Source organism: Hypanus sabinus, chromosome 6, assembly GCF_030144855.1.
Source record: "Hypanus sabinus isolate sHypSab1 chromosome 6, sHypSab1.hap1, whole genome shotgun sequence".
Taxonomy (NCBI): domain Eukaryota; kingdom Metazoa; phylum Chordata; class Chondrichthyes; order Myliobatiformes; family Dasyatidae; genus Hypanus; species Hypanus sabinus.
Genome location: NC_082711.1, coordinates 95,625,143 through 95,650,484, shown reverse-complemented (window position 1 = coordinate 95,650,484; position 25,342 = coordinate 95,625,143). Strand labels below are relative to the sequence as shown.

The following is a 25,342-nucleotide window of genomic DNA, read 5'->3' as shown; positions in this document are numbered from 1 at the left end:
AAACACACCTCCAGCTTTGTTCGCATCCAAATACATATTGAAACGCTGTTTGAAGTGTTTTCAGTTGTCAGTTAGATTGGTGGTAAACTGCATAGGGATGGGAGGATTTAGCTTATCCATTACAGAATTTTTGGGCTGTCACTTGAATCTCTCTCAGGACTCAACATGCTCTCTGGCTGGCAGCTTCTCTCCATTGGAATCTAGTGTCTCTTTCTTAATTGCTCGGGGTACATTTGATCCTCATGCTAACTTCTGACACCTCGTTGTTTGTTCTTAATAACAAAAAACTTTGCATTGTTTTGAATGCTACCACATATTTACTTACAAGATGTGCCAGTTATGGCTTCTAGCTCCAAACTGAGCACTTGCGACCAGCACCCCCATATCACTTCTGGTTCCGGGTGAACCACCAGCTTTGCACACTGGGAACTGAAGTTCTGACACATAATAACATAGTAACTACCTCTCTATATATCTTGTCTATCACCCCTCAGCCCCCCAAATGATCTGGATTTCATCCAGTTCCAGCTCTAACTCATTAATGCGGAGTGTTAGAAGCTGTAGCTGTATGCAGTTCTTGCAGGTGAAGTTGTCAAGGACACTGGAGGTCTCCCTGCCTTCCAGAGAGGCAGGAGATGAGGTAAGGAATCCTCAGGCCAAACGAAACATCCTTAATTGTGTATCCAGTATTGCAACCATGGAGTTTACGGTGAACTTCGAAGCCCTAAACCAACATGAATATGTGTAGATTCAAGCAGTCTTAGCAGACCAGGAGCAGTAGATTATTAGCTGTCATTATTATCATTAAAGCCTTAGCAACCTATGGTTCTTCCTAGTCTTCAAGACTACATCCCAAATTCTTCTAGCCACTGTGCTCATGCCACTTAACTGACTTTTCTTCTGCCCTACCCCTATGACAGTCTTGGTTCAGGCACTGGCACCTCATGGGATACCAGGCTTGTCCACGCTCAGTTTCTGCAGTACAGGCACCTTGTGCAGTGCTAGTATTGAGCCTGGCCTGGCTTCAATGCTGGAAGCACAGGTGATGTCAAACCTATTTGTCAATCAGTCTCTGCAGTGTTGGAATCTTACACAGAGTTGGTGGCCATTGTGTGACCTTGGACGTTTCTGGCAGTCAATCATTGGAGGTATCACACTTGCCTGGTTATTGGTCTTAAAAGACAACCAGTAACTCATTCCCACTCTATTTTACTTAAAGTTTTCTTTGAGTTCTTTTTTGACAAAATTAAGCAAAGTTTTCTTTCAATTACTATTCAGTAGGATCACATACCCCAGAGAGAAGGGTTGAGGGATTACACTGCACTCCATTGGTAGGTCTCACCATCTAATAAACATCCTGGGATGGTTCTCTATTACCTTGGACTACCATAAGTACCTTAAATTACCTTTAAAATATTACATTTAAAAGAATAGTACCTTTAAAACAGGCCCTTTCACTTTTATGGATGGAGAAAAAGTGACAGCATTTTATTTGTTTATTTTTTCATTTAATTTTTCATGTATTCTGCTTATTTCAAGATACAGCATGGAATAGACTCTTCTGCGTCTGTAAGCTGTGCTGCCCAGCAACCCCCAATTTAACTCTAACCTAATCTCAGGACAATTTACAATGACCAATTAACCAAATAATTATGTCTTTGGACTGTGGAAGGAAACTCGAGCGCCCTGAGAAAACCCAGGCATTTGGAGTTCAATCCAGGTGTACTCTGTAAGGAGTCTGTAGATGGCGGACATACGGACTCTTTGCAGAGGATGCCAGGATTGAACTCAGAATCCCAATACCCTAAGCAGTAATATAATGCGCTAACTGCTACACTACAGCGTGCCTTCATCTCGTTTCACCTTGCTTGGTGTTGGGCACAATAACAATGTGGTCAGAGCTGTCATTGAGCCACACAACAAGCCCTTTATATTTTTGGCAACTCCTGGTAAATGGATCAGAAGATATTTGCAATTTAATGGGAAAAATAAACCTGTTCCCTGGGGAATTTCAGTAAGTTATTTCTGATTGTATTATTGGTCTCTACTCTTTTGTTCTATGGGACAGAGGCTAACGACACCACTGTTGGCCAAATGGAGTGTGGTGACTAACCAACATATTAAAAATCTGGCTGAATGGTACCACAATAACAATCTCTCATTCACTGTCAGCAACACCAAAGAGCTGATTATGGACTATAGGAGGGAAAACTGAAGGTCCACGAACCAGTTCACGTCAGGTGATTATAGATGGAGAGGGTCAGTAACTTCCATCTCACTGTTAACATTTCAAAGGATCTGTCCAGGGTCCAGCACAAATACTCTGAAATGATCCAGGATCTAGCACATTCAAAAGAAGGCATTGCAGTGTCTCTACTTTCTTAGGAGTTTAAAACTAAACCTTTGTCATCTAAAACTTTGAACAACTTCTATAGATGCACAGTGGAGAGTATACTGACTGGTTACATCACAGCCTGGTATGGGAACACCAATGCCCTTTAATAGAAAAGCCTGCAAGTAGTACTGGATACAGCCCAGTCCATCACAGGTAAAGCCCTCCCCACCAATGAGGATATCTACAATGAGCCCTGTCACAGGAAAGCGGTATCCATCTTCAAGGACTGCCAACATCCAGGTCATGCTTTTTCTCACTGCTGCTGTCAGGAAGGAGCTGCAGGAGACTTAAGTCCCACACCCTCACCAATCAAGCGCTTGAGCCAGAGTGGATAACTTTACTCACCCCAATACTGAACTGATTGAACTAATACCACAACCTATGTACTTACTATAACTCATATTCATCATATTATTTCTTGCTTATTTTATTATTATTATTATTGTTGTTGTTGTTGTTCTTATTATTATTATTTTGTCTTTTTGCACATTGGTTGTCAGTCTTTGTATATAGTTTTTCATTGGTTCTATTGTGTTTATTTGTATCCACTGTGAATGTCCATAAAAAAACAATCTCAAGTAATTTATGGTGACATATACAGTATGTACTTTAATAAATTTGCTTTGAAGTTAGAATTCAGTTTCTGTTGCTACATATGTATCTATTGCCCTATATCCAGAGTAACCTTAATGTTCTTAAACTTCTGACTTGAGAGCAGGTGGGACACACTATGTACATCATAATTTGCCACTTAAAGATATTTTTATTTGACCTTTTCTTGATGAAAGTAGCAATAAGTAGTTCTTGATGAGGGGCTTAGGTTGTACATCTAGAGATGATGCAGTTGTTCTTACAACAGAGAAGGTTAAGAAGAGACTTGGCAATGATGTTCAAACTCATGAATGGTTAGAGCAAATAAGAAGAAACTGTTTCCAGTAACTGCTGATTCCATAACTAAGGGGATAGGATTTATAGAGATTGGTGAACTAACCAGAGGAGATATGAGGAAATGTTTTTCTAAATTTAGAAGAACAATACATCAAAGGAAATCATGTACAGATGTGGAGGAGGCTAAAGAAATGGGATGGTTGCACCAAAAAGACAAAAGAGGCACATCAGGCCAATTGACCTGTTTTTGCCTGTTGCAGTCTATACTGTTTTGATCTATGCTTTCAATCCATTTGATTGATCAGCAGCTTATAATCTTTAATGGACAAGGAACGTCAGCAATATAGACACATATTTAAGCTAAATGATGCCCTTATTAAATAGACATAAGTTAAAAGCTATGAGAAATTTAGAGTTCAAATTTTCTGATTTATTTAACAATTTACCTTCCCTGTCAGAAAAAAAATTGCAGTTGACTAATGTAAACCATTATAAAGACAAATTTAAAAAGAAAATGGTGGAGTGCCAATGAATACTGCATCTTAGTAATTACCAATATTTGGGCAGAGCGAGGGTTGTAACTGATGTTTTTAAAAGACTGTGTACAGTATATTTCCAGTGTTTACATTTTACCCAGGAAAGGGATGTGTACAAATTATATATCTGTACAGGAAAAATAAACCTCGGATGAATCAACTGAAAATAAACAAAGTGTGAACAGTGGGACTGAGAATGCACATTAACCCGCACACAAAGCAAATTCTGCAAAATTCTGAAAATTAATATTTTTAACTTATTCTCAATTATTTATTGCTGGGAAATAGAGTATGGATATTCACAGGAATTTGGTAATTGCATGTATGGAGTTTAAGACATCTTCATAAATGATTTTTTTGGGGTAATGATCCCATTCCATTAAATATTCCAAAGGACCTGCCCATGTTTTGGAGTAGCCTCCACAATTCAATGGAAAGGCTTCACTCAGTTTGCAAAATAGGTTACTGTCACTGTCCAGCTGTCTCTTCACTGTATAATTCAAACACAGTATTAACATACACATAGTTTTAATTACTACAAAATGTACACAGTGGACAAATAAATTTAAATTAGGCCATATTAGTATATTTGTTTTAATATTCACTGAAAGAAAAACATCTTAATTGCAAAGTGTATAACTTTTAATATTCTGTGGAATATTTCAACATATTATCTCTGAACTTCATTTTGAAGTATGCAGCAGAATACTGTCTAAGTATAGGATTGTAGAGGCGATTGAGAACAGTGTGACAATTCCATGGATACTTAATATATAGATTTTATTATCAGATATTGTGAGTCCCTTAAAATTAGGAATGTTTGCATTACTGTGGAATTATTAAATGATTTTTTTTAAATGAGAAGCAAAATGATAACCACTTATAAAAATTGGCTTTATTTTCCTCATATATTTCAATACTAAGTGAAATGCATTGTTTTGCATTAAATCAGTGAAGATCACTGGTCACCACATTTCAAGGGCCAACACCTCATTAACCTTAACCGTACATCCTTGGAATGTGGGAGGAAATCAGAGCACCTGGAGGAAACCCACATGGTGACAGGTGAATATACAAAATTCTTACAGCAGCAGGAATCAAACACTAATCTTACTGCGGGTGCTGTATTAGCAGTTTGCTAATTGCTATGCTACTGGGCTGTGCACCCCTCCACCACACCCCCCACCACACACATACAGTATATCCTGTATTCCAATCTCCGTTGAATACTAAATGTTAAACTCTACTGCACAAAATCATAAAGACCATAACACCATCAGACATAGGAGCAGGATTAGGCCATTTGGCCCATCGAGTCTGCTCCATCATTCCATCATGGCTGATTAATTATCCCTCTCAGTCCCATTGCCCTGATATCTGGAAGACCTTTCTGTATTCTCTTTTGGATTATTGGCTGACTTACCTTTATATTTCATCTTTTCTCTCTGTTTTGCTTTTTAGGTGCCTTCTGTTGGTTTTTAAAAGTTCCTTAATATTCTGCTATGAATTTTTGTTATATGCTCCCCTTTCAAGTTTATGTTGTTTTTTACTTCCTTTGTCAGCCACAGTTGCCTCATTCTTCCTTTAGGATACTTCTTTCACTATTATCCCAGAAATATCAGCTATTTCTGTTCTACCATCATCCCTTCTGGTGTCCCCTTGCAATCAAATTTGGCCAGCTCCTCTCTCATGCCTCTGTAATTCCTTTTACTCCATTCTAATACTAATACATCTGATTTAACTTCTCCTTCTTAAACTGCAGGGTGAATTACATCACATTATAATTACTGCCTTCTAAGGATTCATTTACTTTAAACTCCCTAATCAAATCTGTGTCATTATATAACACCCAATTCAGAATTGTCACTCCCCCAGTGGAGTCAACCACAACCTGTTCTTAAAAAAAAGCATCTTGGAAGCATTCTACAAATTCCCTCTCTTGCAGTTCTGCACCAACCAAAATGTTCCAATCTTCCTGTATATTGGTAAGCCATAACACTGTCCTCTACCCTCCCCACACCCCCGGTAATTGTTTCCCACAACAGCATCCAAAGTGGTAGACATTATTGAGGTGAATGGTCACAGCGGTTCTCTGCACTGGTTGCAATTCTCTTTCCCTCCCCTGACAGTCACCCACGTGCCTGCCTCCTGTAACTTAGGGGGTGACCACCTCCGTAACTTCCGCCACCTCCTATGTGATCCCACCACCAACCACATCTTCCCCTCCCCCCCACTCTCGGCTTTCCACAGGGATCGCTCCCTACACGACTCCCTTGTCCATTCATCCCCCCCATCCCTCCCCAAGGACCTCCCTCCGGGCACTCATCCCTGCAAATGGAAGAAGTGCTACACCTGCCCCCACACTTCTTCCCTCACCATCATCCCAGGCCCCAGACAGTCCTTTCAGGTGAGACACCACTTCACCTGCGAGTCAACTGAGGTGATATACTGTATCTGGTGCTCCCGATGTGGCCATTTATACATTGGGGAGACTGTTTCGCAGAACACTGGCGCTCGGTCCTCCAGTAGTGGCGGGATCTCCCTGCGGCCACATACTTCAATTCCACAGACCACTCCCACTCCAACATGTCTGTCCATGGCCTCCTCTACCGTCAAAATGAGGCCACACGCAAGTCGATGGAGAAATACCTTATCTCCCGCCTAGGTAGCCTCTTTCCTGTCGGCATGAACATCCAACTCACTGACCTCCATTGATACCCCTGCCCCCCACCCTTACCCCAATCTCTATCTACTATTTTAGTCTGGTTCTCTTTCTCTCTCTTTTTCCCACCTCACTATAATCTCTACCCCCCAGCCCTACCTTTCTTTCTCTTTTATTTCCCGTAATTCTCCACCTTCCCCCTAGCCTATTTCCCTCCAGCCTATCACTTCCCAGCTCTCTACTTTATCTCTCCCCCCACTTCTTATCCCCCCTCGACCATCCCATGTTACTTCACTCCTGATGAAGGGTTTCGGCCCGAAAGGTCGTTATTACCTCCTCTCATAGCTGCTGTCCAGCCTGCTGAGTTCTGCCAGCATTTTGTGTTTCCTGTAGCTCTTGTCTATCATCTCCTCAGTTTCCTGTATGTGCCAAAGGTCATCAAAGTGCAGCTCCAGTTGCTTAACACAGTCCCTAAGGAAGCAGGATAGCAAGTATTTTTGATAATAACACCCAGAATAATTGCTCTTGTCCAATAATAAGGTAGAATGACAGGGCTGATTTTTTAAAAATCTTGGCTGTAAGCATGTTTACTACCGTTACTCAGAAGGACCTCAGCTGACTGGTGGGACACTGAAGCTGCACTTTTGCTCCAATTGCAGAGCTTGAAGCTTTTGAAGATTACTTAAAGGGAAAGTAAACCCACCTTACTTGGGATAGATATATGTTTGCCAGTAAGACTCAAAATTGGAAATCTGGAAATAGCCCAGAAACTCTTTCTAAATTCAGAAATTTTTCAACAGTAATGTGGGGGTTTCAATATTGCTAAATTCCCCCTTAGGGAAGCTACCACTGCTCTTTGGCAGTCCCCTATCACTGAAGATGTGTTGCTTTCACTCTATTTTTGGAATGTGCAAAAAGCCAGGACATGAATTCTTACCGGTTATCTCACAGTCTTGATGGAATGTGTTTTTGTCCAATGGATTAGCATTATTAAAGATAAAGATTAGTTTTCTTTGTCATGTGTACATCAAACGTACAGGGAAATGCATCGTTTGCATCAACAACCAAGACAATCCGAGGAGGTGCTAGGGCAGCTACAAGTGTCACTATATTTCCAATGCCAACAATTACTAACCTTCTCCCATATGTCCTTGGAATATGGGAGGATGTCCACACAGTTATGGGGATGAAAGTGCAGTGGTGGGAGTTGAACCCTGTTTGTCTATTTACTAGCATTATAAAGTGTTATGCTAATAACTGCACTAACATGCTGGGAAAGATATTTCGGGAGTAGGCCCTACTGCAAGGACTTAACCTACATTACGTAGACTGTGTGGGTAGTGTTGCTGCCTTGCAGCTCCACGGTCTCAGTTTTGACTCTAATACTGTCTATATGGTTTGCATGGTCTTCCTGTGACCATTTGGATTTTCCTTGTGTGTGCTAGTTTCCTCCCATGTACCAAAGTCAAGCAGATTGGTAGGTTAATTTGCTGCTATATATTGTACCCAGAGTTGGCAGGTTGTGGGATTATGGATGGGGTGTTGGTGGAAATGCAAGAGGAAGAATTAGATTTATGTAAATTAAAGTTTGATGCTTGGCTTTTATGGCCAAAGACACAATTTTAATGGTGTAAGACTCTATGACAAATGCATATAATGACCTGGATGCTGTCCACACATTTTTCCTTAAAAACTCCTCCTCACAAACATTAACCTGATATTGTCTCTCTCTTTAGTCTTCCTATCTTTACTTTACTTCCCTTAATTGTTTTCGTCAGTCCTCTCCCTCCTCGGTTACTCTCCCGTTAGCTCATTCCCCTTCACTCCTTTCCTACCCTGTTAGCCGCTTGTCAGCTTCTTTTCATCCTGTCCTCCTCTGTTCTCCTGCATCACTTGACAGCTGTCCAAGAGAGAGACCACTTACCAACTGATGCTGATCATCTTCTGGGCTATTCCCTAGTTGTCAATCAAGAGCTATGTTGCAGGAAGCCAGTCACCAAGTCCTGATCCTTTGACTCTCCCTGTGCACTTTCTATTTCTCCTGCAATACCAAGCTCAAAACATTAAAAGGCACTGCAGGTCAGGGGGGAGAACAGATAGGAAACAAAAAACATCATAACAGGAACTGACCGGAAAATACTCAGGCAACAAATATTCAGAGTTGATACATATCAGCTTACAAGGCAGTATCTTGGATCCCAAATTGTAACTAATTGTTTTCGTTTCTCTCCAGTTAAATTCCCTCTGCCTCTTCATTTATTCCTTTAAATAATGCCTTTTTAAAGCAGGTAATTCCTTGCAAAGCAAATATCTGAGTGACCCTTCTTCCTCAGTACCTTGTCAGAGAAGTCGTTAATTCAATCCCCCATTTTCATAGATTATTATTAGCCTTCCTTGGAATTCTTTAAGAAAGTATTTTGAAAATGTGCCCTATGTAACTATTTCAACGAGCAGTGGAAACAACTTATCATAGCTGTGCTATCTTGTTTTGAAGATCTCTGTCAGATCACCCCATACTTCAACACCAGTAGAAAAAGTTCTAATATCTCAAGATTCTCTCAATGACAGAAGTCCCTTATTTTTGGCTTTAACTGTATCATTTGTTAAAAAAATATTTGTATCTTTCCTAAGATATAAAGTTATCTACAATATTCCCGATGTGGCCAAAGCTAATTCTTGCCTGTTTTGTCATGATTTTCTGGTCTACCTTTCTTTAGTTGGAACCCTACAAGAGAATGGAAATCTTGTTCCAACTGATCTGCTGAGGTTCCTCCTCGAATATTGCCTGCACTTTTGATCCCTACACTTAAACACGAAAGATTCAGCAGATGGTGGAAATCCAAAGCAATACCCATGGAATGCTGCAGGAACTCAGCAGGTCAGGTAGCAATAATGGGAATGAATGAACAGTCAATATTTTTGGACAAGGCCCTTCATCAGGATCCTTCAGGTTCTAGTGCAGCCTGACCTGCTGAGTTCCTCCAGCAGTGTGTGTGTGTGTGTTGTTGAGGAAGGATATACTTGTGTAAAAGTAGTGCAACTTAGCTTCACTTGATTGACTCCTCTGATGAGGGTAATGTTCTACAAGAAATTTTTGAGTATAATGGCACAGAGAAGGTCAGGAATTTAGAGAAAAATAAGAGGAAACATGAAAAATGATTTTGATGAAGTGGGCACTTGTTGGACATTTTCTTGGTGGAGCAAAATAGAATTGTGGGAGAGAGCACTTCTTCTCAGGAGTAGAAGTTTCCATATAAGATTCAGTTAAGGAGGAATTTCTTCTTTCAAAGAGTTGTAAATCTCGAGAATTCTCTTCCACAGGCATCTGTGATGCATTCTCAAGGCTGAGATAGGTATTTTTTGAAGAAAGGGGAATTGAAGGTTGTGGGGATCAGCTTACAAGATTGAAACTAAAGAATAGTTCAGCCACTATCTTATCTTCTGGGCCTTCTTCTGCCTTTTTTTTTGTCATGTGTTTTGTCCATGTATTCTATGTCTCAAATATGAAACTGGTTGAACTGTCTTATATTCGTTGGAGCTTCATTCGTTGGAGCATAGGAGAATGAGGGGTGATTTTATGGAGGTGCATTAAATCATGAGGGACATAGTGTGAATGCACACAGTTTTTTTTTTCCAATGTTGTGGAATCAAGAACTAGCAACATAAGTTTAAGGTGATGGAGAGAGATTTCATAGGAATCTGAGGGGCAACTTCTACCCCCAAAAATAGTAATCTACGTAGGAAGTGATTGAGGCAAGTACATTAACAACATTAAAGAGGCACTTAGAAAAGTACATGGATAGGAAAGATTGAGTGATTCATAGAAAAATACATTGCAGAATCAGGCCCTGCAGCCCATCTAGTCCATGCCAAAACATTTAACCTGTCTACTTCCGACCATAGCCCTCCATACCCCTACCATCTATATACCTATCCAAAGCACTCTTAAAACTTTGAAATTGAGTTTTCATGCACAACTTGTGCTGGAAGTTCATTCCACACTCTCACCACCCTCTGAGTGAAGATGTTTCCCCTCATGTTCCCCTTAAAATTTTCACCTTCCAACCATAACCCATGACCTCTGGTTAAACTCAGTGGAAATAGCCTGCTTAAGATCTAGGCCAAATGTGGACAAATAGAACTACCTTAGATGGGTATCTTGGATCTCATGGACCAGTTGGGCTGAAGGGCCTTTTTTCATCCTGTATGGCATGCTGACTATGACTATTTCTCACCTTCTTATTAGTCACCTTTATTGACCATTCCTGTTACCTTTTCAAGCTCTTACCTTATTCCCTAGTTACATATGCATCCTAAGAATGCATACATTACAAGACCAAAATGATGGGTTTTCCTTGTGTTCATCGGCCTGCACACCCCACCGTGTCATTACTCTTTCCACTTCTAGTGCTTTATATTTTTTCATACTAATTTTCCCTTGAAGGCCCATCTCTCCTTTTGTCTCAATTTAAACGCTCTCTCAGATTCTTTGGAATTCAGTTTGTCACTCCTACCATTTAGTATTCATCAGCCTTTCTATTTTATTGCCACGGTTGATCAAAGAAAAGCACAATACAGAAGCAGGTCCTTAGGCCCATCTAGTCCCTGCCCAGCCATTTAAACTGCTATAACCCTCAGACTTGCCCAGCTCGTGTTCATCTAGGGAAACAGCCTTTGGCCCCCCCAAGCTGAGAAATCACGTTTGTGTGGATGCTGTGTAATGTATCACCCAGTTACAAAGCCACAACGCAAAATATCAGACAGTACACCATTTGTATTTAAATGATTGAACGTTATGAATTTTAATCTGAATATAGGGTTAGTAATGAAAATTTTAAAAAGGGCCCAGTTCAAGGAAAAGTCGAAAGTTCACATTGGAGCCCACTCAGTAGTCATTCTTCCACCGTCGGTCTCCTCCGAGTGTCACCAATATTCAGACCCTCGGATCTCAGTCCACTCTGTCTGGTGGTCTACCAGCTCGCCCCACACACGTCTTCCCTCTTTATCTCTCCTCAACAAAAGACCGTGAAAAATCATCCTTCCAGATACACAAGACAAAGCAACAATCTCCAATTGGCTAACATGCATACCACAGTCCTGTTGTCTCCAGCCATAACCCAAGAGAAACCATTACCTCAGCAGTGAACATTACAGAGAAGCCATTACATTTGCCTTAGCAGTGAAGCATTACAAAGAAGCCATTACGCTGCCTTTTTCCATCAACCTGCACCTGGACCATAGTTCTCCATATCCCTACCATCCATGTACTTATCCAAACATCTCTTAAATGTTGAAATTGAGCTTGCATGCACCACTTCCACATGCAGCTCATTCCACACTCTCACGACCCTCTGAGTGAAGAAGTTTTCCCGCATGTTCCCCTTAAACTTTACACCTGTCACCATTAACCCATAAGAGAGTCATAGTCCCACCCAACCTCAGTGGAAAAATCCTGCTTGCATTTATCCTACCTATACCCTCAATAACTAACAAATCTCCCTTCACTCTTCTACATTCCAAGCAATGAAGTCCCAAACTCTTCAATCTATCCTTATGACTAAGCTCCTCAATTGCTGGCAACATCCTTGTAAACTTGCTTTGTACTTTTTCAAACTTATTTACATTTGTGACATCACATTCAATGAATTATGGATCTGTTTTCCCAGATCCCTTTGTACTACCGCACTCCTCAGTGCACTGTCACTCATTGTGTGAGACCTACCAAAGTTGGTTCTACAAAAGTGCAACACCTCACACTTGGCTGAATTAAATTCCATCTGTCATATTTCAGATTTTTTCAAATGGTGCAGATCCTGCTGCAAGCTCTGATGGTCTTCCTTACTGTCTACTACACCCCCAGTCTTGGTGGCATCTGCAAGTTTGCCTATCCAGTTAACCACATTGTCATCCAGATCATTGACATAGATAACAAACAACAACAAACTCAGCACTGATCCCTGCTACACCTCACTTAAACCTCCTCCAGACAGAGAGGCAACTATCTACTACTACTAACTGGCTTCCCCCACAGTGCCAATGCCTAATCTAATTGACTACCTCATCTTGAATGCTGAGTCATTGAGCCTTCTTGACCAGCCTCCTAAGCAGGACCATGTCAAATGCCTTGCTAAAGTCCCTGTAGACAACATCCACCGCCTTGTCTTCATCAACCTTTCCGGTAACTTGCTCGAAAAACTCCATAGGATTGGTTAGACACAACCTACCACATATAAAGCCCCCTAATCAGTCCATGTCTATCCAAGTACTCATATATCCAGTCCCTTAGAATATCTTTCCTACTACTGATGTCAGGCTCACCAGCCAATAAGTTCTTGATTTATTTTTAGAGCCTTTCTTAAACAATGGAACAACTTTAGCTATCCTCCAATCTTCCTGTGCTTACCTGTCACTAAGGGTGATTTAAATATCTCTGCAGGGCCCTTGCAATTTCTGTACTTGCATCCCAAAAGATCGAGGGAACACCATGTCAGGCCCTGGGGACTTATCCACCCTAATATGCCTCAAGACAGCAAATACCACCTCCTCTGTAATCTATAGAGCGTCTATGACCTCAATGCTGCTTTGCCTCATTTCTATAGAATCTGTGTCCATTTCTTGAGTAAATACTGATGCAAAATTCTAGTAAAGATCCTCCTCATCCTTTTTTGGCCTAGATTACCATTCTGATCTTCCAGATGACCAATTATGTCCCTTGCAATTCTTATGCTCTTAATATTTCTGTAGAATCCCTTAATATTCTCCTTCACCTTGTTTGCTAGAGCAAACTCATGCCTTCTTTTAGCCCTCCTGATTTCTTTCCTAAGTGCATTTCTTTTTTTTCTCATTTCTTATAATCCACAAGTTCCTCGTTTTTTCCTACTTGCCTATGCCTCCAATGAACCTCATTTTTGTTCTTAACCAGGGCCTCAATATTTCTTGAAAATCAAGGCTCTCTAAACCTAAAAACACAAAATGCTGGCAGAACTGAGCAGGCCTGACAGCATCTGTGGGAGGAGGTAGTGACGACGTTTCGGCCTGACACGTCGTCACTACCTCCTCCCACAGATGCTGTCTGGCCTGCTGAGTTCTGCCAGCATTTTGTGTTTTTATTTATTTCCAGCATCTGCAGATTCACTTGTGTTGCTCTCTAAACCTGTTCTCTTTACATTTTATTCTAAAAGACACATACTGTACAGGTTTTGTACTCTCAAAATTTCACTTTAGAAGACCTCCCAACTACTAAGTACACCTTTGCCAGAAATCAGCCCGTCCCATGGATACTTACATAAGAAATAGGAGCAGGAGTAGGCCATCTGGCCCATTGAGCATGCTCTACCATTCAATAAGATCATGGCTGATCTGACCATGGACTCATCTCCACCTACCTGCTGCCTTTCCCCCATAACTCTTAATTCCCCTACTATGCAAAAATCTATCCAACTAGGTCTTACATATATTTCCTTAGGTAGCATCCCCTGCTTCATTGAGCAGAGAACCCCACAGAATCATCACTCTTTGGGAAAAGCAGTTCCTCCTTATCTCCATCTTAAATTTACTCTATCAGATCTTGAGGCTATGTCCCCTAGTTGTAGTTTCACCTACCAGTGGAAACTACTTTCCTGCCTCTATCTTATCTTTCCTTTTCATAATGTTATATGTTTCAGAAAGACCTCTTCTCATCCATTTGAATTCCAGTGAGCACAGTTCCAGGTGACTCTATCTCTCCACATAATCTAACCCCCTCATCCCTGGAATCAACCCGATGAACCCACTCTGCACCACCTCCAAAGCCAGTATATCCTTCCTCAAGTATGGAGACCAGAACTGCACATAGTACTCCAGATGCAGCCTCACCAGTACCCTATACAGTTGCAGTATAAGCTCCCTGCTCTTAAGTTCAATCCCTCTAGCAATGAATGCTAACATTCCATTTGCCTTCTTGATAGCCTGCTGCACCTGCAAACCAACCTTTAGCGATTCACGCACAAGCACTCCCAAATCCTTTTGCACAGCAGCATGTTGCAATCTTTTACCGTTTAAATAATAATCTGATCTTCCATTTTTCCTTATCAGATTCTTTCTGATACCATCAAATTGGCCTTTCTCCAATTTAGAATTTCAACCCAGACATATCTTTTTCCATATTTACTTTGAAACTAATGGCATTATGATCACCAGATGCAAAGTTCTTCCGATTAAGCAATGTGATTCACTCTGTCTCTTCTGGCAACCTCCAAAATGTGCCCCAAGGAACCAGTCACTACTATCTTCTGATTGCCCTATCTCATAATCATATCTCCCTACCAAGCTTGCTTACTAGGTACTGTTCTTATCAACCTCCTTCTTGTCCAAATGCACCCTGCCAGGACTGAAGCTATATTGCTCACAAAGCCTCCTCCCCAGAACATCATCCAGTTCAGAATGAAGCCCTTGTCATCCATGAGCTTACCTTGGTTGACTTCATTGATATCTTTGCCTTAACAGTAACTAACTGATGGATTATGACAGTTACCCCTGTCATGAATGTCAATGGTCCAACATTGGGGTTTGCAGGTCTTATCATTCCAAATTACGCCTTGATCCATTCTGCTTTCCTCAACAAACCTCCTCTGACTTTTCTTCTTCAGCATTCATTTTGTCTCTTGAATCTGATTTAAAATTTAGTGCTGCTTACACTGAGATATCTCCACAGATATCTGCCTTCAAACTATCTTATCATTAATAATAACACATTTCAGCACAGTGAATAGAGGGCATTATATTTCCTTTGTGTTGATCACAGCTTCATATCTTGGTCATATGTCTCACTTTGAATATCTACACAAACTGAATTTCCTGTTAGTTCTTCAGAAAATAATGTTGTTTTGCCAAAATCCTGATGGACCCAGGTTAATAGAACAGAGCGGTACAACACAGGAACAGGGCCTCTGATCCACAGTGTTGTGCCAAACTAGCTAGAAAGTAAATTTAAAAAAACAATATCTAATTTCTCCTGTCTACACAATGTCTGTATCTCTCCATCTTCCTCACATTCATGTGCCCATTTGAACGTCTCTTAAAAGCCTCAAAAGTACTTGCTTCTACCACCATAATAGGCAGCACATTCAAGGCATCCACCATTCTCTGAGTAAAAAACTTACCCCGCACATCCTCTTTGAGCCTACCCTCTCTCACCTTCAATGCATGCTCTCTGGTGTTAGACATTTCTACCCAAGGAAAAAAAAATACTCCCTGTCTATGAGTCTATTTATGAGTCTCCTAATCTTTAAACCTCCGTCAGATCGCCCCTCAGCCTCCGCCGCTCCCAAGGAAAGAAACAGAAAAAAACAAAGAACACAAAAATTATTTAAAATGAGAAAATATCATCTCCAATTAGGAACATTGGTGACTTATTAGAAAAAACACTGCCACTTATCTTTCCTGGCTTACTCCTATTTCATTCTTTTAAACAGATTACTGCTTCCTTGACCTTTTGAAATTATTTTTTTTCTTTTCCAAGACTTTGGAAACCAATGGGAAATGGTTGAGTAATTGTGTTTCCATACAATTTACAGGATGCACACACAAAATGCTGGAGGAAACTCAGCAGGCCAGGCAGCATCTATGGAGGGAAATGAAGTACTGAAGTTTTGGGCCAAGTCCTTCATCAGTATTAAAGGGTTTCAGCCCAAAAAGTCAACTGTTTTTTGACTTTTTGATCCTCCAGACCTGCTGAGTTCCTCCAGCTTTTAGTGGGTACTGCTCAAGATTTCCAGCATCTGCACAGATTCTTGTGTCTCTTGCAAGTGGGCTATTGCCTTCCTTTTAACTTTCACTCCTAATAATTATCCACTCTTTCACCAATCCCATAATGTGAAAAATTAAGCAAGATAAATTAATTCCTATTTCTACTTCCATCCCTAATTTGACTTCTGAATGGATTAATGACTTTGAGTGATACCTCTTTCATTACTTTGTTTCACAATTATATTATTTTTAATATGAAAATAATACTTTTCAATGAAGTGCATTCATATAGATTTTTTGCTCATTTTCTCCTAGCATACTTTCGCCATCTTCCTATATGTGCTTTGACCTCACAAATTTAAACCATGAATTCTCCTAAGGACTTCAACCAAATATCACAGAATCAGCTCATTTTAATATTGCTGGATGTGACTAAAAAGTTTAAATAATTGTTGCCGCAGCTGGCTTTGGTGGCTCAGGACTCTAATCAGATTGGGCAAAGATATTCTGATTTTTACCTATATCTGTACCACACGTACCACAATTGATACCAGCATGCAGAAAAGTTTGTATATATTTTTGCAATCAACAGTAAACTTACTGATGAAACTGGTTTGGAAAACTGGGCTTGGAAAAGGTGATATTAATTGTCAAGATGTGTATAAATTCATCAGCTATGACCATCAATGGAAGAAGCAACTGAAAGTTTTGCATCTCCCAAACCCTCTCCAACTTGATTTATATTTTAAAAATTACAAATGCCCAGGTACACTTACAAGCCTATTACAAAACCACCAACTAAATGTACATACCTCCAAACATGAAGGAAATCAATTATACAACTGAAGAACTACACACTTTGCATTAACTTTAAACTTTCACTATGGGTTCTCCATAAAGAAAAAATAAAAGCTGCCCAGGAGCTGTCAAATAACTCAACCACAGCCAGAAAGTGACATCAAATCTGCAGCTGGAGATAATCCCGATAATTCCTATGAATAACTTGCAGCAGGCAGATCAGCAGAAACTTCTCAAATTATCCAGCAGAGTGATGTAGGGATGTCACTTTGCTGACACCACTAAGGAAGGAGGCTCAGTGCTAGTTGGGAAGACTCTACAAGTGCTTAGAATTAATTGCATGGAATTTCATTAAATAAATGCTGCAAAAATGAGCCATTCGACCCAACTACAGATTCTAGTGTTTATGTCCATATGAGCCTCCTCTCACGCTATGTGTCCAGCTCTATTTACCAGTCAATAGACAATAGACAATAGGTGCAGAAGTAGACCATTCGGCCCTTCGAGCCTGCACCGCAATCCTTCAACTAATTTCTCATTCATATGTTAATGTAGCTTCCTTTTATGTGCAAGGTAGTTCAAATGCAAGTCAAGCGGATATGTTTCCAGAAATTGTATTTTTAGATGTAGTATCTGAGTAATTTGAAGTGTGACATGAGGTAAACGACCATCCTTTATTGCTATTGTTTTACTAACATTACATGTAGCAAGATTCAAAGAATTTGATAGCACAATAGTTGTTTTGCATACTATACTATTACACTGAAGTGATTAGAAAAACAGAGATGCGGAATAGTGAGTTACACTTACATAAAAAGTGCAGTGCAGAGAGACAAAGTGCAAGGACCATGATGAGCTAGCATGGGAGATCAAGAATTTGAATTTTCCCTTTATAATATAGAACATTAGAGCACAGTACAGCCCTTCTGGCCATGATGGTGTGCTGTGATGGATATTCACTTCCAGGATCTGAAAGGTTTCTTGCTAACCTCAGCTTTCTTGCACAGTGGCATGGCCTTTCCAAAGGGTCAGAGTTGTTGGTTACAAAGTTGAACTTTTAACAAGTGTTCTTTTCTCAGCTTTTTGTTATAAACAAGAACCAGTCTCCGGTTTTTAATGTAAATTATAAGCAACAATCAGTTTGAAGTTGGCTAGACAGCTCTGCAAGCAGTGTTACAGAATACAGGCTGATAGCCCACAGCAGGCACCTGCCTGCTAAGAGTTCTGCTTTGCAAGGTGAAGCGACCAAGAAATTTACACAAAATGCTGGAGGAACTCAGCAGCCAAAGAAGCATCTATGGAAAAGAGTGAACAGTTGATGTTTCGAGCTGAGACCCTTCATTGGGAGGGGTCACGGCTTGAAACGTTGACTGTTTACTCTTTTCCATAGATGCTACCTGGCCTGCTGAGTTCCTCCTGCATTTTGAGTATGTTGGTTGGTTTTCCAGCATCTGCAGATTTTTCTCTTGTTTGTGACCAAGAAGTTCTCTGCATCAGCTAAGCACAAAACAATAGCATTATGTCACTTAACGTATCAAACATGGTTACAAATAGGGATGTTTATGTACTCCAAGGTCAGCCTTCAAAGCATTATTTGTGGGTGTCTGGGAACAATGTCACCAGAAGCTTTTAAGACTATCTGTAATGAGTTACTTTGTCACAGCAAAGGTATATGGAAATATGATCTAGTGCTTTCCACGCATTTTTGATGAATAAACACTTCTCGGCCTCCCAGCCCGGTACTGGTACTGATTTTAACTGAAGTTTTGATGACAAACTCTGCCATCTTTATCAGGGATGATGCCAGAGCACATCTAGTCTGGTGGTATTTATATCCCTGTTGTCCATCCGTCCTGATTGGTTAGTCCTCATCCAATCATACTTCCACTGTCCCACCTTATTTACAATTGAACTCCAGTTCTTACTTAGAGCAAGAACTTCATCTTTGTTAGAGTTAATTTCCTCTAGTTTTCTTTTAATGGCTTCCCTCACCAAGCAGTCCCAAGAGCCATCAGTACGGCACAATAGACTTGTGCTGTCTAAGTCAATCCTATGGCCATTGTAAATGCAATATTCTGCTACTGTTGATTTCTCTGAGTAACCCAAACAGATACACCTTCTGTGCTCCTTGGTGTGGGTTTCCACTGTGCATCCCTGTCTGGCCAATGTTCACTACTCCCGATTCACAGGGAAACCTGTAAACACCTCATTTCCTCATGGAGACTCTCCAGGTCCAAAGTAGTTTTCTCATGGTTAATCAAAGTAGAAAGAACCACTGTGCATTGGAAAGCATGATGGTGGCTGTTCTTGTTGAGGTGCTGTATGAGTCTATGTGGGTTTCTGATAGACAGCATGTCTGAGGCTATCGTTCAGTTGCTGTCATATTAGAACATCCAGAAGGAAATAAGATGATTATGCCTGATGTTCCTACAGAATAGCTACAAGCTGAGGGAAATTAATTGTGCCCTTTAAAGGGACAATAGAAAAACCAGGAAACCATCACTTGGGCCTGTCTTTCCTATATTTCCACAGTTTCTGGAATAATTGCCAGGTTTCTGAAGACATACTGGATTAATCCCATCCACGAACTTATAAAGAAGTTCAAATCACAGCTTATGTGGGTTAAGATGACCTGGGACACAGGATGACTGGCATTTACAGGATTCCCTGTGAATGCAGAGCAGCACATATCTGCCAGATGGGATGCACGGTGGAAACCTACATCAAGGACCACAGGAGGTGTATCCGTCTGGGATACACAGAGAAACTGGCGGTAGCAGAACATTGCATTTGCAATGGCCATGGGATTGATTTCAATGGCACAAATATACTGTGCTGTGCCAATGGCTTTTGGGACCATTTGGTAAAGGAAACCATTGAAATAAAGCTTGAGGAAAAGAATTTTACCAAATACAAAGGTCTAATTAAGAACTGGAACTTGATTGTGAACAAGGTGGGAGAGCAGAAAGCTGATTGGATGAGGACTAACCAATCAGGAGGGACGGATGATGGGGGTATAAATACCACCAGACTAGACATGCCAAGGCATCATCCCTGATGAAGATGGCAGAGTTTGTCATTGAAATGTCAGTTAGAATTGATACCTGTACCCAGTTGGAAGCCCGAGAAGAGTTTATTCGTATCTGGAAAACATCACATGTAGAATATATCATCTTGTATAAATATTAGAAAGCATTAGGGGTTCTTAGAAATGACAGAAGAATGACATGGTAGCGAGGTGGCAAAAAGAAGAGCTAGAATTCATTCCTCAAACTTCAGTTTCTGTGTCAGATGATTCGTTCATCTACAACTCATTGGTATTTTCCTTTGGTTCGTAAGAATTGTACCTGTGTTTGGAAATCCTTTGTAGTTTGTAGATGTTTTGTAATTTGGAAAACTTTTATAAACCTGATATTGACTGTGAGTGTTAAATCTGTGTTAAGAATTATGTGTCTAAATTTAAATGTGTATAATTAAAAAATAAAATAACTACTTTGTTAGCTAGAAGTATCTCCGCCCTGGTAGGGAGGGAGAAGCCACCATTCGTGCAGTGGGTATTGGCATCATAGAGACTAGACAGAGTAGGTGGATACAGTATGACCTCCTTTTAGTGAGGATACCTGTAGACATCAATATCACATGTAGCTTAAAATCTTCTTTTGAGTTTACGGCTTTACCAACAGTAAACCCTATACCATCACAGAGCTGCCTTATTAAACCTGCATACTCTAAGATCAATCTAATCCTTCCCTCTTGCAAAGCTCTCTATTTTTCTAGCATCCATGTGCCTATCTAAGAATTTCTTTAATGTCCCTAATGTATCTGTCTCTAACACCACTCCTGGCAACATGTTCCATACACCTGCCACTCTGTGTATTTAAATCAAACTTACCTCAGACCTCCCCATATACTTTCCTCCAGTCACCTTCAAATTATGCCCTCATTATATCAGCCATTTCTGCCATGGGAAAAAGTCTCTATCCATCCACTTAAACTATCTGTTCTTATCAACTTGTATACTTTTGTCAACTTACCACTCATTCTCCTTCACTCCAAAGAGAAAATCCCTAGCTCACTCAACCTATCCTCATAAGACACACTCTCTAATCCAGGCAGCATCCTGGTAAATCTCCTCTGCACCCTCTCTAGAGCTTCCATATCTTTCATCTAATGAGGCAACCAGAACTGAACACGAAATTGCAAGTGTGGTCTAACCAAGTTTTTTAGAGCTGCAAAATTACTCAACAGCTCTTGAACTCAGTCCCCCAGCACAAGGTCAACACACCATACAGCCTTTTAACCACACCATTAACTTGTGAAAGTAGATTGATGAGTTAGAAATGAACTGGATTGCATTTGTCCTGCCTTTTATGTACAGGGGATCGCTGAGCATTGTTCTTAGGTGCCAGTATTATAACTATACTGGGACAAGCAGCTTAGGGCAATGAGTTCTAAAATGAGTCTTCCATGGTGCTGCTGGCACGTTGACAAATTGCAGAGCCTTTGCTATATTCATTGCTGTCTGGCTTTTCTGGCTGTGATCATGTTGTGAAAAAAGCTCAACAGGTAAAACCTGATGTGAAATCAAGGAAAGAAAAAATCTTAAATTATCAGCATATAACTTACTTAGTTACTGAAATAAGATGTTAAATGATGTTTCTCAGATGGGAAAGAAATTACAGAATATAAGATTGGCTTATATTATTCACCTTAAATTCCTGATTTCTAAATGTATAGTTCTTCTTACACCATGCATATCTACTTGTTAATGGATTTTATTATCCCATAAACCTGTTGGGGTTCTACGCAAGCCTTTAGAATTCAGAAACCTTGTACTGTTTCCATTTTCTGTTAATAACTCCCTAAGTAGTATCATTTTTATGTTTCCGACTTGATCCATTCTCATTATTTCATGGAACTGCAAAGCTTGATTCATTTTCCTTTGGAGTTATGTTAGTTTAATAGCTTATCAATCATCTGCAATTTCCATTGTGGCTTTGAGTTTTATTTTTCAACTTTGATCTTCCTATTCAATCTGAATAAGGCCATCTATTATACTGTTATTGTATGAATTTGTCCGCTTTTCTGTTTGTACACTGAAGCTCATTCTACTGTTTCACAAATATTGCTCAGATTTAAGATTTCTTCATCAATATGGTTCATTGATTTGATAAGACAGTGCAAGATATACTGTAAATAAACCCTTACTTTCATTTCACAATTCTTTAATATGAGGCAGTCAATGATGGCAAGATGAGGGTGAGCTAATCCAAGCTACAGATTAAATATGAAATGATGTCTGATTACTTGTGGGCAAAGATAAACTACCTCTCATTAGGGATGGAAAAATCTTTATAGTATAAATGAACTGAGAGATAATGGGGCAGGAATTCAACACACTGCCAGCAGTTTTGCAGATGAAAATAACTTAGTCAGGAAATTAAAATTAGCAATGGAGGAACCATGCTAATGCTGCATAGGATTCCAATTTCAGATCATTGATCACAAAATTCACATCCAAGCATGAACTGGTTATCCTACAAATACAACACCTTGTTAGTGGTCCTTGCAGAACATTCAAAATAAAGCCTCCAAAAATTGTGATTTATTTCTGTAACACTACAAACACAATGTGCAATTTTAGGTCTATCTTTAATTAAATACAGCCCATTATACAGCCCTTTAGATAGTGAAAAATGCATCTGTGTTGACAGTTCATTAGGAAAATTTCACATTATAGTGGCTGCAAATTCATTATGACTAACGTGGACACTTGAACACATTATTCTTGCAAATCCTGCAAAGAAAAAAAATGACCATAGAAATTTAATTTTAGTGATGCCTCTCAACATACCATCCTGGAACGACCATCAATAGTCAGAACATAATTTCATAACATTCAGTTGTTAACACTTCATCTGTGGTGTCTCTAGCATGTCTGGAATATGAAACTAAACGTAACAAGATATGTAGATGCAAGAGGTATTACTTGTTCATGTGATAAGATAGGGGCTTATTTTCAATCTCAGAGAACTACAACTTTTTGAACTAGTATGTGGTATAAATCTAAAGTCTCCTAACCACTGTAAAAATTACAGCCGAGGAAGATTGGTCTGCCTATAAATCAAATCCTTGTTGTCAAGGATTAGTACTGCACTGTTTTTGGGTGAATCTGCATGTTGTGCACAGGCAGATATTTGTATGTAACTAGCTTTTAGATCAACTTTGAGAAACTGTGATTTTATTCCGAGATCACTAACTTAGACCTTTCAAATAAAGCTAATTGATTTCAGTCCAAAATTTTGATATTCTAATTTAGATGACTAATTTATCAAAGGATTTAGTCAGAGTTGATTAATTTTATATTCTTGCATTGATCTAAAATTCTTGGGTTACAAGTTGGAGAGAAATTTTGTCAGTATAAAAGCATATCGCCAGCTAGCTAATCAGTCCTAAAGATGATTGTGACCCTTTAAAAGTGGAAAGGTTGCAGTGAAAGGTGGTAAAGAGGACATAAGCAGCCTGGCAAAATCTTGATGATTTTCTGTTTCCCAAAATCTTCAAAAGAAGCCTGGTGAATGCCCAGTCAAGTTGTAAGTGAAGCTGTCATTGAGTTACATACATAGCCTGACATAAACCAGTCAACTGAGTGTGCACTGCTTCAAATTTTGAATTTGTTCTAAAATGACCACTAGTTTAAATAAACATTTAGATAACACAGTACAGTGATTACACTAATCAATGAAAACACCTAAAGGAATTCCATATTCCAACGAAAGCACCAAAGGAGAGGAAGGTAGTTCTACTATTAATTCTCTTAATAGTTGTTTACAAAATTATTGACAACTAATTTACACTGTGTGCTTTAACACTCTGGACAAATAAACACATTTCAAAATGAGAAATAACTGACAAAATTCTAATTAATTTATAACAATTAAATTAGTGATAAAAGATAAAAATTCAGTAACTAGTAATTAAATTTAAAATATTCAGAAGTGTCGTGTCGCAGTGTCTGAAGAATATTTAATTTCCATTTTTGTTCAGCACTCCATCTATAACAACCTGAAGCTTGACAGGTCTATTAATTTCAAGGCTCAGGGATACCTATTAGTACAAAACATGGAAAAATACCATTAATCATTTATTTTAATTTTGCATTTCTGTCATTTTCATAGCAGGTTATAGAATTGCAATGACACAATAATGTCCCTAGTCTAACGTTGTGAAAGAATACTTTAATTGCTATGTTCCAAGTAGAGTTGACGTTCATTACTTCTGATTGCAGTGATATAATACGATTACATTTAGTTCATTTTGATGCAATTGTCCTTGAAAATAAATGAAAGTTATCATCTAAGATTTTTTCCCCAGAAAGCACCATCTGCATTAACTAAAATTTTTAAAAATGAAATGAGTATCAGTTCCACAGAAATGTTACCAGTTTAATAAAAGGTAGGAAGTCCATTTGACATTCAGTGGACCTGCCAGCGTTAATGCTAATTATTATATAATAAGCTGAAGTAGCTGTACTTTGAAAGAAAAAAAATATGAAAAGGAACAAATTGCAACCATTATTCCACGATAGTTAACGAAGACCAATATTTTAACAACTGGCCAGAAAAGGGCTCATATGTAATAAGATGGAAATACGAAGAAGTGAAGGGACACTTTTTAGACAGTTTCTAGAGTAGGTTACATGGTCAGCACAACATTGTGGACCGAAAGGCCTGTAATGTGCTGTAGATCTCTATGTTCCTATGACTCTAGTCCCTTTCAGAGGCTAGTCTGAAAGGTGGCTAGTCTTCTAAAGTTCCAGGCAAGCTTGTTATAATAATGACCAGCTGAACATCTGGAAGAAACAGATCAACCATTTTCCCAGCTGGCAAAACATCCAGTCACATTGTGGTTGCTAAGTATAGCTGTTTTATAGATTAAAAGTTAATGCTCTGAAAACTATGTATTCATGTGATTAATACTGAAATCTATTTAAAAACAATAACAGAGTGAGTGGGATTGATTCCTTTCTCAGTTAAAATATTGACACAATCAAGAAGAACAAAATATGAAAGATATTTTGTTCTTTTTGATTGTGTCAATATTGACTGTGTGTGCAAGACACTCCTTCACAGATTGTATTGGGCAGAACTACTAGAGCAAATGCATTAATTCCAAACTAACTTGCAGTCTGTAGCATTATAACAAAAAATTATAAATGGCATACAATGCAATAATTTCTCCAATATGTTATCAAAAATGTACTACTTAACTGTGTACTTCAAAAGTGCCAATTGCAGTCAAAAATCCTGATTCATTACCAAAACCCATATAAGGAAG

The 25,342-nt window shown here is 39.3% G+C and overlaps 1 protein-coding gene across 6 annotated transcripts in view; it reads left to right on the top strand.

Moving 5' to 3' along the window:
* dgkb (diacylglycerol kinase, beta) overlaps positions 1-25,342 on the top strand; it is a 797,915-nt gene that overhangs the window by 717,640 nt on the left and 54,933 nt on the right. For 2 of the 6 annotated variants that reach the window (XM_059972634.1, XM_059972637.1), the window contains one exon: positions 2,436-3,403. The exons of the other annotated variants lie outside the window; for them this stretch is intronic. In XM_059972634.1, the coding sequence (XP_059828617.1) occupies positions 2,436-2,552 (117 nt within the window). In that variant the 3' untranslated portion in view covers positions 2,553-3,403. Of the gene's footprint in view, positions 1-2,435; positions 3,404-25,342 lie in introns of those variants that run through there. 6 annotated transcript variants of the gene reach the window in all.